We start from the raw sequence: 16,623 nt of genomic DNA, 5'->3' as shown, positions 1-16,623 counted from the left end.
ACAAGCTGCGTTTGATCACCACGGCGCATGTGTCTGGCTGTTTGAAGGCGGTTCCTCGATAAGAAACCATGTCTGTGAGTCACCAGAAAAAAAAAAGAAAAGAAGAGAAAAGAAACCCACTTCCTCCTCATCAGCAGTGGGACCGGTGCTCTGCATTAGCCGCGATATCCGCTCGCACACAGGGGTGGACGCTTAAGCCGGGAGATCCGGAGCTCCACGTAGCAATCAGAAGGAGAGAGAGAAGGCCTGTGCTTCCCACCCCACAGCTGGGCATCTGGGCACCAACCATGGGAGCTGTGAGCCCCAGAGGCCCTGCCCCAGTGGGAGGGGGGCATTAGAACATAAAGACAGCGCCACTAAAAAAACATAATGTTGTTATGCTACAGCTAAGACGCTATTACTGCTCAATACAGTGAGTGTTGCAGGTAGGCAGTTAGAACATAAAGACAGTGCCACTAAAAAAACATAATGTTGTTATGCTACAGCTAAGACACTATTACTGCTCAATACAGTGAGTGTTGCAGAAGGGCAGAGCCACAGAACTCTTTTCTTAATGTCTTAAAGCTTAATGTCTTAAGCTTGTTACTTTGCTGCTACCTATAAATGCTAACCACAGTCAACTATGCCTCTGCAGTGCCACAAAAGTGTACCAGCAAGGATGTTACACACAACCAACACCCAAGAAATGGTAACCAAGAAATCAGACCTGTGATCTCAGGCGGCTTATTTAACGTTCTGAGGGGGAAAGTTAGTTGGTATGGTTGGTCTATTAAAAGCCCCTCTGGGCGACTGCACTTAAGAGGGGGGAGTTAAGAAACAGCACCAGCAGCAGCGGCGCGTAGCAGCCCGCAGACGAGAGGTCTTCCGCGGGAGTCGGGACCTCGTAATTCCATCCCTGGGACCATGATGAGAATGCATTAAAACTTTTTTCTTTCTTATTTTTTTTTCAAACACTCTTTTTCCAGCGTGGTGGTGTGGGCCGCACCGTGTGTCTGACCGACGGACAGAGGCGCTACGGGCCAGATGTGCGCAGCAGCAGCTACTGGAACTCTCCGCTCCGCTTCGCCCAGCGCCGGTCAGCGCTTTTGATCACACTGACAGAGACATGAGGTCAACGTGCCATTTCATTTATTTTTTTTTTCGCTCAGGACAATGAGGTATTTCTGATATCTCCACAGAGGCCTCTTATATAGTGCCTGGACTGGAAAAAGAGGTGGAAAAAAAAGAAGAAAAAATATTGTGAATGGTGAGCTCAGACAAGTTCCCCTATACCCCGGTCCTGCACCATTAATGACTTTGTCAGGGAAGGACACCTGTTACACTCTATAGTGTACTGACTGTATGAGAGGATGGGAAAGTTGGATCTCCATAGTGATATATAGGGATTGCGTATGTATTTCCATCAATATATTTATGTGGTCTTTCTTCAGGATACAGCCATTGTGAATTGTTAGCGTGATCTATGTAGTGGAGGCCCCTTGATGCATGGTGCTACTGATTTAAAAGCCTATCAGGAAAATCAGAGGGAGAGAATCTCAAAGAAAGCCTTCATTCTCCTCTCTCTGGCCTGAGAAAGCCTGCCTCGAAAACGTCTGAATCACATAAGGAGAGCCTGTGATGCCAACTCAAACAAGTTTACCAAAAACTGTCCAAAGCAGCCCATGAATCAACTCAGCATGAGGTTTTGGAAAAACTCAGTAGTAGCCATTTTTGTCTCCCTGTCAAGCACAAACCTCAAACAAATGTACAGGCTCCTAATTGTAAAACAAACACACCCTACATTTACCAAACAAAATAACAGTAAATTATGGACTGATAGCCAAAGTCCAAACAGGCTGATGTGTCACATGGGTCCAACTGAGAGCCTCAGTTAACTGTCAGTCTGTGTGACGAGTATTTCAGCAGATGATGGGATGGGATGTGGGATGGACCACCGTGGAGAGGGACAGATCGATGGGGGGGGGGAGGGATAATGGAAGTAGTCCTGTGGGTGCCTTTGAGTCTCGCGCCTAGAGTCTATCTATGTGTGTGTGTGTGTGTGTGTGTGTGTGTGTGTGTGTGTGTGTGTGTGTGTGTGTGTGTGTGTGTGTGTGTGTGTGTGTGCTCATACATGAGTCTATCCATGTGTGTGTGTGTCTGTGTGTCTGTGTGCTCATACATGAGTCTGTTTGTATGAGGGGCCGTCTAGGACATAACTATTGAGACACTCTCACACTCACTACTGAGACACTCTCACACATACTAATGAAACACTCTTACATTCACTACTGAAACGCTCTCACACTCACTACTGAAACACTCACACATACATACATACTCTGTAAACCAATCCACGCTCATATATAAAACCTTATACATACTCGTCTGAAACACTTACACATACATACATACCTCTGTGTCATATACACATACATATGAAATGCTTACATGCATACAAGTGAAACATTTATACGTATCTATCTGAAACACTCATGCATGCACATATGAAAATGCATATATGTATATTGTTGAACACTTATACATTCATAACTGAATCTCTTGCATACGATTACAAAGATAGAAAAAGTTTAGATACATGTGCAAGTGTTTCACATATATTTGTATAAATGTTTCAAATGTGTATGTATACGTTTTTCAGTTATATGTATGTATGCTCTTACATGAGGATGTGCAAGCGTTTCACATGTATTCATACAAGTAATTTCAGTAGTGAGTGTAAGAGCGTTTCAATAGTGAGTGTAAGAGCGTTTCAGTAGTATGTATGAATGAAATTTCAAGGTCAAGGTCGTCAGTTACGTCAGTTACGTTACACCTTACGTCTAGATATAGTTTTCATTCCCACTACGTTGGCTATCTGTAAAGCATTGTAGGAAGCTCCTCGAAGTAGGAAAGTAAGAAACACATTTCAAACAACACTTTCGTGAAGTTAGATATAGTGCTGGTTGTTGTGGCGAAACTAGCAACAATCTTACAATTCCACAATCAAGAGTCGAGACTCGAGAGGCTGAATGTGTAGATCTGAAGTTTATTAGGTCCAACGCCAACGGTCAATGGTATAGCAGCGAGTAAGAGCGTGACATTTAAGGGTTATTTCAATCAATATATTTTGGGAAAAAAAGCAATTCCCTGCCAGTTAAAACCGAGTCCCATGCACTGGTTAAATTGCTCAATTGATAAATCATATCGTGGGCGACATGGAAGGCCATTTCTGGCTGTAGGTGGAACCGGAGGAAGGCAGTTTTCTTGATCTCTTCTTCTAGTTCTAAAGTTACCAAACCTATTAAAACAAAAACATATTGACTCCAAAAAAACAACAGTCTCTCCATCAGGTCCTTCCCTAGAACGAACCATAGACAACATAGAATTTAGGGTAATGGTGTGGTCACCAAGCTCTCTAAAAAATCTCTCTTCTCCTGGGTCTTGCTGTAGGCATTGAACGCAGCGCAGCACCCTATTGAAAAAAATCAACGATTGCCAATTACGAATAAGGCCTGCAGACTGATCAAAATAGTTAGAAGTTGCACCTTCATATTCAATCACAAAAAAAAATATCGATGGAAATAACCCTGAAATGTCACGCTTTTACTCGCTGCTATACCATTGACCGTTGGCGTTAGACCTAATAAACTTCAGATCTACACATTCAGCCTCTCGAGTCTCGACTCTTGATTGTGGAATTGTAAGATTGTTGCTAGTTTCGCCGCAACAACCAGCACTATATCTAACTTCACGAAAGTGTTGTTTGAAATGTGTTTGAAGGAATACTTTCCTACTTCGAGGAGCTTCCTACAATGCTTTACAGATAGCCAACGTAGTGGGACTGAAAACTATATCTAGACGTAAGGTGTAACGTAACTGACGTAACTGACGACCTTGACCTTGAAATTTCATTCATACATACTACTGAAACGCTCTTACACTCACTATTGAAACGCTCTTACACTCACTACTGAAATTACTTGTATGAATACATGTGAAACGCTTGCACATCCTCATGTAAGAGCATACATACATATAACTGAAAAACGTATACATACACATTTGAAACATTTATACAAATATATGTGAAACACTTGCACATGTATCTAAACTTTTTCTATCTTTGTAATCGTATGCAAGAGATTCAGTTATGAATGTATAAGTGTTCAACAATATATATATATGCATTTTCATATGTGCATGCATGAGTGTTTCAGATAGATACGTATAAATGTTTCACTTGTATGCATGTAAGCATTTCATATGTATGTGTATATGACACAGAGGTATGTATGTATGCGTGTGTGTTTCTCATATGTATGTGTAAGTGTTTCAGACGAGTATGTATAAGGTTTTATATATGAGCGTGCATAGGTTTACAGAGTATGTATGTATGTGTGAGTGTTTCAGTAGTGAGTGTGAGAGCGTTTCAGTAGTGAATGTAAGAGTGTTTCATTAGTATGTGTGAGAGTGTCTCAGTAGTGAGTGTGAGAGTGTCTCAATAGTTATGTCCTAGACGGCCCCTCATATGTTTGTGTGTGTGTGTGTGTGTGTGTGTGTGTGTGTGTGTGTGTGTGTATGCTCATACATGAGTCTGTTTGTGTGTGTGTGTGTGTGTGTGTGTGTGTGTGTGTGTGTGTGTGTGTGTGTGTATGCATGCACATGTTTGTGTCTGTGCATGTGTGTGTGTGTGTGTGTGTGTGTGTGTGTGTGTATGTGTGCGTGTACACATGCCTACGTGACATATCACGCCACTGAAAGCTCAGTGCTTCTCAGTTTGTTTCATTAAAGCAACTACCCATTACCCCAAAGTGGAAAGTAGAGTCAGCTGAGATATGACAACAACCACAAAAAGTGTTGGAGAGCACAGTAGTCCAGCCCGCAGTGGTGGTATGCTGCCATGCACGTTGAAATGGGGGAAAAGAAAGTGCGGTCCGCTTCATGGCAATCTCTTCATTAAATCAATACAGCATTTATTATGTCTGGCCCGCCAGTGCGCTATGCTCGGTAGCTTCATAATTGAATTTCACACAGCCGAGGTCTTTGATGATGAGTGCTCGCCGCAGATTAAGAGAGTGCCGCTGCTTACTTTGGAGGTGCTGGAGGAAACTGGACCAACCAGACGACATGGGAGACTCTCAGAAGACTGTCTTTCCACCGTCAGACCCGGCGCAAGGAAAGACATTTACAGCGCTGGGTTCTAAGCTAGCAGGCCCGTCTTAGAAACCGTCAGAGCGGATCACTCCAATGGTGAAAGGAAGATATGAAGAGGATATCCGATATTCAGAATATCCTGACTTGCACTTAAGGGGCTCTTTTGCCTGGGAACTGGAATAAAACCACATCGTGAAGGCTGTACTGGGAGAGGAACGTGTGTGAGAATACAATTGAGGGGAACAGCAAGTTCCTTTTGACACTACCACTTACCTTTGAATGGCCACACAAACCAAAGTCTGACAAACACTTTAGGAGGGCTGGACTGTGGAAAAAGTCTGTCGGCTACAAAGTGTTGTGTTGAGAACTGGTCGGTGTATTAGGGAGGTATCAGTATTCCCAATGATACATTCCAATACAGAAGCCTTGGAAATTTTTGTGTGTTATCTTAAACTTTCACTATTCGGTGTGCTCTACAGAGAGAGAGAGAGAGTGAGAGAGAGAGAGAGAGAGAGAGAGAGAGAGAGAGACGTGGGAGAGGAGACAAAGGAAAATTTAGCGAATATAGATTTCAGATCTAGGAACGTAACGTTCAGGAAAAGCATCTTTCATGGTGTCTTTTTGAGACACTTTACATGTGGAGTGACCTCTGTCAAAAAATTGATTTCAGTCGCTCTCATTTGCTCAAGAGGTTGGACAAAAATAGAAGAGAAAAGGAGTGAAAAAAGAAAGAGTGGAAAAACAAAAACAGGCGGCTTAATTAACTTACTCTTGACCCCCTTTCCTAATTGGTTCTTTTCTCTCGTTCCTAATGAATCTTATTTTTTATCTTACTTGGCTACTCTGGCTAGCCTTGAACGCCTGCATTTTCACAGGGTCACCCAAGTTTTTTCTGGAATATGCAGTCTTTTATCTATGTAAAGGAGCCTGGCCTTTGGACGGGAGGCGATAAAACAGAGTGTAAAGAAAGCAGTGAGAGTTTTTGGACATTACACATAAAGCAGAATTCCGTAAAGATTATTTGGACATTATATGTTTAAATCTGGATAATACTACTCTGGCAGGGCTCATAAAAATAATATCGACAACGGATGTTGCATTAAACGTGCCAACTTAAAAAAGCACCTGTCTGCAATGTTAGCATTTCTTGCAAACTTCTGCCACTGTCAACAAGGATGCCAAATTCTTTTGGACTTTCCTGACGGGTCAAAAGAACAACTTTTATGTTGCTGTTTACAAAGCCCAGAACAGTCCTGGAGACATTGTTTTCTTCAGAGCATCTTTTTTGATGTTGCCAGACTGGACCAAGACAGCTAGTTTTAGGTATCACTTTAAACAGTATAGCTTACATCAGCTTTAATATCATGGTTGTCATATGCATCGTCTCAATTGTTTCAGCATTGGTGCTCTTGTCTGACATATGGACAAGCCTTAAGCATGACCAAACCAAGTGAACCTTTTGTTTGTAGCCAGAAGAGAGTATAAGCCTTTGGGTAATGGTGTAAGCTTTTTGGCACATGCTAACGTAGACATTGTGATTTAAGAGATAGTGGCAAGAGCTCGACGAGCAGCTGGAATAGCAAACAGTGTCTTGTCCAACATTACACTGCTTGAAGCTCACCAGTGAAGGACACTTGAAGAGCATTACGGTGAGATTGCTTTCTTTAGACCGGAGAACTAAAGAGTTAGACAGAGGAGAGGAGAATACTATCCATCACTTGTGTCATTTTGTCTCAGTGTCTGATGTGAAATGAACACAAACATCTACTATGAACTAGCTACGACCTCCTAAAAATAAATAAATGGCAAGCAAAAAGCAGCGAGACACAACAATGGAAAATCGGCACTGTCCAGATATGAGTCAGGAAGTGTCCAGGAGGAGATGAATGCAGCGAGGGAAAGGAGAAAATCTAACAGTGCTGATACTGTTGGAGCTATCTATCTGTGTGTGTGTGTGTGTGTGTGTGTGTGTGTGTGTGTGTGTGTGTGTGTGTGAGAGAGAGAGTGTGTGTGTGCATGTGTCTGAGTCTGTGTGTATGCACTTACACACTTCTGTGTGAAAATGTTCTTTCTTGAATGTTTTACTTTGTGTACGTTTATTGGTTTGCGTTTGGTCTCAGACATATCAAAAGCACTGAGAAAAGCAGCTGCTTTTAAAGAGGTAGGCCCAGTAGAAACAAGCAAACACGTGTCCTCTAGAGAACCGCCAAGATCCTCACTGCGGCGATCTGCTCATGTGACACAGATGTGAGGGCTGGCCACCTGCTGTGTGAAAAGCCGGCCCTAAGCATCCTCCATTTATCTCTGTTTCTTTAAGATCGCACCGAGAGAATTCGACACTCTGGGAAAGTTATGAGAGTCGCAAGCAAAGAAATCACCCAAAACCCTGTCAACCCAAGACAGGCCGAGGAGAACACCTGCCGCCCCCCCCTAGAATCTGAGTCCCAACACTTCGGACGAATAGAGAGAGAGAGAGAGGGAGAGAGAGAGAGGAAAAAAACCATCCGGAGCCTATGAATGAAATGACACCAGGGAATGACTAGTACATCTATACATTTAGCTCACCACATCATGAAATTAGATTAGCATTGCCTGGGGGATGACCGTGTTGCGCCAGACCACCCGTTGTCTGCCTGACAAGGTCGCTCAGTCACCGTATGTTTCCTCCACTTCCCCAGTGTCTGGGGGACTGCTGATACGAGCTGGACTTTTCGTAGCTCCATGTCGAAGAGCAAGACTGTACCCTCAACTGTGACCTGGTTTGTGCCTTATATGGACGTTATCACCACTGCTGCATGGGCGGATGTCAGGTGTTCACTGTAGAAGTAATTGTGTACTTGGAGTAATACGCCCTGCATTTTAGGTAAACAATTACAGCACTGCAAAAAGAAAAACACAGATCATCAGAAAAGAACATAGAGAGAGGAAAGAGTTTAGAGTGAAAAAAAAAACCTAAAACAGCATAATGTCCACTAATAGGGTGAGGGAGAGGATGAGAGGCACAAGTGTCACAGCATGGTGTGGCGATGAGGCCAGAGCGGCTCTCCAAGCTCAAGCAGCTGTCACCCCGCAGCCTCGGCCTGTGCTGACGAACAGTGTTCAGGCCACAAGAAGCCATTGCTGCTATTCACTGTTTTTCTTTTCTCTCAGTCTCTCTCTTTCTCTCTCTCTGTCTGGTGGCTGTACAAAATGTCACTCTCCACACAATGAGCTATCAGTGTGTGTAGGAGTGCGGTATCACCACAAGGAAATGCCCAGTCTGCCAGAGAGTCTGTGTCTGCGAGTCCTGACTCAGTAAGGCTTTTTCTGTGTCCGATAGCCAATTTTACACCTCCGCCCACAAATGACATTCCGCTTGCTTGCAAAATGGCTCACACGTAGAGGCGTGCACTGTCAATTAATTTGTGACTGATAACTATTGATTACTGCAGTGCGGCAAGACTGCACAGACCCCATGAAACAAAGGAAGCTGATGAAGCTAGAGACAAAAAGAGAAGCTGTTGATGAGAGGAGACAAAGAGAGTGGAAGAGGCAGACAGGCAGCAGAAGAGGGATATAACAAATTGTGAAAAAGTGCTCCTAGACATAAAATGGTGAGGGGAAATTGAATAAAATGAGGGAGAAAGGAGGGAGAAAAAGGAGAGAGGATTGTGTGGAAACCACAGCACCATATGGTAGTGAGCATTGTGTTTAATGAGGCATACTGCCACCCCTCTATCCACAAGCCCCAGCTATCTGCCCATCTTTTACATGTTTGAGTTGGGAGTAATCAAAGAAAGCATGAGCTCAAAGCTATCCTTTTGAGGTATTTGCTTAATGTGACAATTCAGTGGAGATGTTTTTTAATGTCGTAATGGGAACTGTTCTGCAACGTTTGAGTGTGTGTCTGTGTGTCTGTGTGTCTGTGTGCGTGTGCGTGTGCATGACAGAGAGAGAAAAAGAGCAGGACAGAGAGAGAAAGACAGACAGAGAGAAGGGGCGAGCTTTGCTGTTACAGTTGGATATTTTAACAACATTACCGGCTCCTTCCGTTGTGGAGTGAAAGAATTAGTCAAACACAAACCCAATGAAAACAGCCCTCCTTAAAATGTACACCGAAAAATGTACAGGAACATGTAACTATGCAAATATGTCGAAGAAAAAAGGTTGAAAGACAGAAACCACAAATCGTATTTCTCCACCACCTGCATCCTCTGGTGTGTTTCGCCTCATAAGTCTCACAGACGTTGTAGGTACCCACAGTCTGGACCCAGTTTCCATTGGGGATCTTTTCAGTGTGACCCCCACTAGGAACGCTGGGCTTGTGTTACAGGAAGCTGTCCCCAGGTAGCTTCCTCCTTTACAAAGGTTCCAGATGTCTGTCAAATGCGGCCTGATTAGTCTCTCCGCGTGGACTCAGGGAAAATATTACTTTGCACCGCGCAGTGGCTGATTGCTTCGACAGGTGGAGACATGGAGATATTTACTGTGGGTTTTGTGGGCAGCGAGGCACCCTGGCCGATTTCACCTGCCGACGGGGGGACCACATGTTGACACAGAGAGAACGAGAGAGAGGCCTCGCTCAGGTGCCACTGAGGCCATAAAGGAAATGACAAAGACGTGACCCCAAGAATGTGCTCCCCCCAAACCTCACGGCCCCCTAACCACCATACACACACACACACACCCTTGTCTCACACACGGTGTGCATTTGCAAGTTTCAAACCCCGCCGTTAAGCGTAAATGATTAGTTTGCAAGAACTGTGTTCAATTTGACATAATGCTGCCAAGGCACGCTACCGATGTGGAAAAGATTCTCTGTCTTTGGCACGCGGTCGAAGCTGACGGATACAACAGGTTCGCGTCGTAAATGTAAATGCAATTAGAAAAGGTCCAGATGGAAAAGACACACCCCCGGCGGCGCTGTCCGTGTCTGTGGGCCCTGCTTGTCTTACACGGAGGCACGGAGGCATTTTCACTAGCCAGAGGAGAGGAGGGCAGGGGGTGAGGTGAAGTGACCCCACAGACTGAGGAGGTGAGGAGGCCTTCACAACCATGATGTGGGTGTGTGTGTGTGTGTGTGTGTGTGAGAGAGAGACAGACAGAGACAGTGAGAGGATGTACGGGAGTGTGCACGTGTGTCAACATCTGTGTGTGACGGCAAGAGAGGAAGCGAATGTGTGCATGGTATGTGGTGTGTGTGTGTGTGTGTGTGTGTGTGTGTGTGTGTGTGTGTGTGTGTGTGTGTGTGTGTGCGTGCGCGCATATGTGTCAGGCACAGAGGACATGCTAGCCCCCCCCTACACAAACTGACAAGAGCTCAATGAATGGGGTCAGGCTTCCCAGACACCACTGGGGCAGCAGGAAGAAGCCAGGAAGACTGCAGTAGCCCAGCCTCCTGAGATCCCACTCGAAGAGGAAACACCAGGAAACCGAAAAATAAATAGGGGCCAGTCTTTCTCTCTCTGTTATGTAAATAATACACTGCGCTAGAGAAGAGATAAGGCCCTTCCAAGACACGACGGGTTAGAGGAGAAAATGAATGAACTGGCGCTCAGAAAAAGGCCCATGCGAGACAATGAGGGAAGCGAAAACAAAACAAAACCAAAAAAAAAACACAATTCACTACATCCTTTGTGCAATCAGTGCTAGATATTCAGGGCAGAACAAACAGCATCTGCCTGTCTCCCACAGTCCAGAGTCAAGAGCAAAGGAAACTGAGGAGACGAGAACAAGCTGACAAATCAACATTCATTACGTAAATGTCTGACCCTTCTGTGCTCCGTTTATTCAGTAGACACCCCCAACTCACACACACACACACACACACACACACACACACAGACACACACACAAACACACACACACACACACACACACACAGTATTTGCCCTTCCGTTGAGCGACTGAATACTAAGAAGTATCCTTGTCCCCCTCCACTAAAACTTGAATATGACATCATAGCTAAATGTGTGTTGATACTGAGATTCTGACTCTCCCACAAGAATGATTTCACATAGTGATAAAGCCAGTCATTCAAAATGCACAGCACAACTGCAATCATTCAACTGTTATGCAAACACACAATCACAAATACACCATACATCCAAACCCTATCATCACACCATATCACTCCTATTGTTCTTTTTGTGTTTCAGTCAGTCTTGTGTTAGAAAAATGAATGAGTTTCCTATTTAAATTTTAGATTTGAATTCATTTATTCTGATGCTACTGCAGGTGATTTGCATTCAGCAGCAACAAATAAGAGGACTAGCCTTGTTAGCCTGCATCTACATGGCTCCTCTAATTATAGCTTACCTTTCCCAGATGTAGCAAGCCCCTGCTATAATGTGTGCCTGTTTCCGAAGTTATTACAATGAGAAAAGAACCAGGACTACCCATTTCAGATCAGCCATAGCTTGTAGAAGTTGAGACCACATTCATTTTGATTTAACTCATGCATATTAAAGCATCAAACGCAAACGTCACTTTGATTATTGTAACTCAACATTCCTCTCTGTACAGCATATTTTCCTGATGATTTGACCTCTCTGTTTTATACCTGGCAGAGTTTTTTCCCAGTACTTTCACTGAGGCCCTCCAGATGAGCCCTTCGCTGCTTCAACACTTCCTCACAGATTGCCAAAGCTGAGATGTAACAAGGCTGTCAAAGTTTCCTGTCCCTATAAATTCACTCCCTATGTTTTTCCTTTGGCCACTCCTCCATCAGTCCACCTCTCTCTCTCTCTCTCTCTCTCTCTCTCTCTCTCTCTCTCTCTCTCACTCTCTTTCACTCCTTCAGCCTTCTTCCTTCTCTTATCATAACACTGCCTGCCCTCAGTTCTTCCCCCTCCTTGGAAGGGTCCTGCATGCCAAATTCTTCGGAGCGTTCACCAACCACACTCTCCAAATAGAGGCTAAATGAACCTGCAACAATGTGGAATTCCTGTGTTTATCTAAACTATTTTAGCTGAGGGGTTTTTCTAGCTGAGATGCCTCTGCCAGAGCCGTTTCTTGCCATGGCACTTTGATGTCTGGGCCCGACAGTTTTGCTTTTTTCAAAAGTAGAAAAACACACTGTTCTTACTCGCAAAAAGCACAGTGTAGGCCATCTCAGAAAACAGACGAAATGACGTCTAACTGTGGCTCATTCATGGCAGTCCTCTAAAAATAAGACGGGGGAAATTCTTTCGTGATGCAAGTTTTAAATTGTCATTTGAGAAATGCTGTTACAGTCGTCAAATGCTCTAAGCATTTGCATTCTCTTTTTTTTGGTGTGAGGGGTTGTTAACTTTAATGTAATTATAAAATGGAAAAAACGATTTCAACACAGCACATGATGGGGAGAACAGACAGGTCTATGTGAATCTCTTTGAAGAGAATGGAGGTGAACTCTCTAACACCTTTAAATCCTATTTGATTAGCGAAGGGGGTGGGATTCTGCTGCAGTAACGTCTCTATACACTCACACCACCCTTTCTAAGTCCCACACTAGAATATGTCTGCATATGCTAGGCATGCTAAAAATATGCCAAGGGCAACTTCTTACAATGCTCGTCATGCATGCTTTCACTGCTTCTTATTTAATAATAAACCACTAAGCCATACGGATTGAGTCGTCAGAGCAAAGCTCAGCAGCGGTGAAGAAGAGTGGAAAAGAGAGAGTAGTTGTTAAGACTTCTCTCATAAATAGATAAGACCTTTCAGACTGACAGGCAGTGAGAGAGACATGCTCACGGCGGAATTCATACCTCGAGGAAGCAGGTCCCCGGTGCCGTGTTCTCCTTGATGGACACGTTGTAGTGGCTGTTGCTGAACACCGGTGTGTTGTCGTTTATATCCTGCAAGCTGATCTCGACCACGGCCGTTGAGGAGAGGGGCGGCCTGCCGGCATCTGTGGCCACCACTGTCACCCTCGGTTTGGGGTTGCTCTCGTAATCCAGCTGGAGCACCGTGGTGATGATGCCCGTCACAGGGTCGATGGAGAACCAGTCGGAGTGGGCGCCCGCGTCTGGTAGGAGGCTGTAGCGGACCTCGCCGTTGGGGCCAGTGTCTTTATCACGGGCGGTGACCTGCAGGACAAAGCTGCCGGGGTACACCACCTCCGGGATGGTCTGCTTGTAGGCCTGCTGGTCGAAGAGAGGAGGGTTGTCGTTGATGTCCATGACTTGGATAGTAAAGGAGGACTCGGCCCTCAGCGGAGGGGTTCCCGAATCAGTGGCCAGAACTCGGAGCTCGTAAGTGTCACGAGTCTCACGGTCCAGTGCCTGGTCCACATAGATTAGGTAAATAATACTGTCCTTCGTTTTGAGGGCAAACTTGCCATCTCCACCCTCCAGGGAGACATTGACGTTGGAGTACTCTCCATAGTCGGGGTCGGAGACTGAGATTCGGGCGACATATTGGCCAGGCTGGGCACCTTCGGAGATGCGGGGGGAGCCATCCTCGCTGAGGAAGATGATGGTCATGGTGGGCTGGTTGTCGTTGTAGTCTCGGACGTGGATGGTGACAAAGGCGTTGGTGATCTCGGGGTGACTGGCATTGTCCCGAGCCTGAACCACCAGCTCGTGCACCTTGCGCACTTCATAGTCTAGCGGTTTGTTGAGGGTGATAATCCCGGACCGAGGGTCAACTACAAAGTAGCGGTCTGGGTCGCTCTGTCGCCGGTTGATTTCGTAGAGCACAAGGCCATTGTCCCCCTCGTCGGCATCTGAGGCAAAGACCTGTAGTATGTTACTGCCTTGTGGGAGGCTCTCAGAGATGATGGCGTGGTAACGGCTCTGGTTGAACACTGGTGCGTGGTCGTTGACATCCTGCACCGTCACATCTAAGGTCATCTGGCCTGTCCTCTTTGGATTGCCCCCATCAAAGGCCTCGAGGACAAGAGAATACGATGATCTTTTTTCCCTGTCCAGAACACCATTGACCACCAGGTCCAGGTAAAGGATTGTGTTGGCAGATCTCTTAGTTTCAAGTCGAAACACCTGCCCCACATTGCCATCTTTGATCACGTAACCCTGGGTGGTGAACTGGTCTTCGTCGGCATCGGTCGCCGGGTCCAGAGAGAAGCGTGTCCCCACTGCCGTGTGTTCGGGGATCTTCAGCAAGGCCTTGCTCTTGGGAAACGAGGGCGAGTGGTCATTGATGTCATTCACCGTGATGGACACCTGCACCGTGACGCCTGTCATGGTGACTGCCGTGAAGCTGTAGTGGTCCCGCTCCTCCCGGTCTAGACGCCGCGCCGTCTTAATGATGCCTGTGGTTTCGTCGATGAGGAGGTCATTCCCCACACCCTTATCGTCGTGATCGGAGATGAAGTAGAGCGACGCCGTGATGCCCGGCGGCAGGCCTGCGCTGATGTCTCCCACGATAGTCCCCGCTGGCTGCTCCTCGTCCAGCTTCAGTCCCAGCGTTCCCTCCTGTGCTCCAAGGGCCACGGAAGAGAGCACGCCTATCACCTCCAGGCCCACGTGCAGCAGCAGCAGCGCCGTCCATCTCCACGACGTCCCGCGTCTCTCAAACGGACCGTGAGCGTTCGCCTCTGAGCCTCTGGATATCGTCATTGTGGCCAATGTTTTTCACACCTGTCCGGAAGGAGAGAAGGGTAAAAAGAAAAAAAAAGGATGTTATGATGTGCTATGGTGTTAACAGAGCACAAACACTCTCATGCTTGCATTCCAAGTACACAGGTACATGCATAAAACACTTCCAGCCACTCGTGCGCTGTGGAAAAGCAGCTGCCATGCCTGGGAAATATCTGTTATGGCTCATAGAGCAGGTTTGCTTTAGAGCGAGGGGAGCTTTCCCCAGTCAGAGCTGCAAAGACCCCTGTAAGCCAGCGCCACATGTTGTGCAGACTTCTAACAGTTCAAAACATAACACTCTCCTCACGCACCCTATTCCCATGACCTTCTCTCTCATACCTAATCTGCTAAGTCTTGTTGAGAGGAAACCCCGTCCCCACCCCATACAGTAAAAGAATAGGCCTTGTCTATCTAATGTGTTTTATAAAGTTGAAGGCTTGATAGGTTGAAATCATTTATGTTCATCATCTTTTTCTATGAATCATAAATGACATGGAGTGACAGAAATGTAGTCTCTGCTTTATCGCTCACTACCAAATAGTGACATGAGCAACTGACTACAATCACAGTCTACAGCATCTGAATCATTTCCATCATTTATTACCTTAGTGTTCAGTTATCAAAGACTGACTGCTCCTAAGCTATTATTATGGGTCCCTGTGCCTGATTACTTCCAGTAATTAACACTACAGGAGAAAAAGAGCAATAATTAAGAGGAGGGAGAGAGGACTGTAATCCAGAGAGGTGTGGTGGCTTTATAGTGTGTTTAGTCAGCTGGGTGCTCTGTATAAGGCCTATGAAACATGGCACAGAGTTAATGGTCTCTGACGGACTGGGCATCAGAAAAGACTTGAAAGTCTCCACAACGAGAGTTACAGAAACGGCTCTTACTCTGTAGTGTTAAACTCAGGAATGTCATGAGCTAAACTCACGGAGAGAGGGAGAGAGTGAAACCTACATGGAGGAGTATGTAAGAATAGATTTCAACAAATTCCTTTTCACCAACCTGAAGAAAAAAAACACAACAAAGCCACAGAGAGAGAGAGAGAGAGAGAGAGAGAGAGAGAGAGAGAGAGAGAGAGAGAGAGAGAGAGAGGAGAATTTTCCTGAGCACAGCAGAATCCACCAAGACTTTCACGAGAAACCCAATGAACGGACAGCATTACAAGGCTGACAAGGTTTCAACGCAAAAGAACAGAAATGTGATGGAGAAACTAAAAAAAGGCGCAAGAAAGAATGAGGGAAAGTTTCCTACTGTTCAAAGCGGTATAGCCAAGACAAGGGTTTGGAACACATGCTTGGAGACCTCTCCTCCTGTCACATAAATGGATACAGTGCTCTCTACGAGTTAGGCCAATGCAGATGGCCAGACAGAGCGAAAGAAAAAAGAGAGAGATTTTATTCTCTACTAAAGAACTGCACTTCAGAGATTAGACAATTGTGCTGCTTTGGCACAGACTCCCATAAATCCTCTGTGGTTTTTTAACACAGCGAGCAAGAAAAACTGATGGTCAATTTAAGTATCGTTATCCGAACCTCAGAGTACAATACTGGCAAAGTGGAAACGGAGAGATCACACTGCACGTTATTAATGAATGGATTATGGTTGCAATTTGTCCTTGTCAATGTTTTAATCTGGCCAAAGAGGGATTTATCCAATAACAGACAATAAATTAAAATGTACGTCGGTACTTTCCAAAAATCAAGCAGGAATTGGACAGGAAGAAAATCTTTGCCAGTTCTTTGTGAAATATTACAAATGGCTGCTACTATTTCCTCCCTCTAGTGGTTCACTGGAGACGTACAGTCCAAGTCATGACAGTTTTACATTTTGAACCGGTTTCAAAATAAATCTTCTTCACGATTCAGCTGAGGGTATAATTACAAATGCATCAACAGATGTGTGTACACAAGAGGCCATTTTTGC

The 16,623-nt window shown here is 45.3% G+C and overlaps 1 protein-coding gene across 1 annotated transcript in view; it reads right to left on the bottom strand.

Moving 5' to 3' along the window:
- LOC105907404 (protocadherin-16-like) overlaps window positions 1-16,623 on the bottom strand; it is a 94,549-nt gene that overhangs the window by 67,333 nt on the left and 10,593 nt on the right. The window contains exon 2 of the mRNA XM_012835723.3: window positions 12,864-14,696. Within this exon, the coding sequence (XP_012691177.2) occupies window positions 12,864-14,675 (1,812 nt within the window). The 5' untranslated portion in view covers window positions 14,676-14,696. The remainder of the gene's footprint in view (window positions 1-12,863; window positions 14,697-16,623) is intronic.

The sequence above is a fragment of the Clupea harengus genome, chromosome 8 (genome assembly GCF_900700415.2).
Source record: "Clupea harengus chromosome 8, Ch_v2.0.2, whole genome shotgun sequence".
Taxonomy (NCBI): domain Eukaryota; kingdom Metazoa; phylum Chordata; class Actinopteri; order Clupeiformes; family Clupeidae; genus Clupea; species Clupea harengus.
Note: the sequence above shows the minus strand (reverse complement) of the source record. Positions and strands in the feature narration are given on the sequence as shown.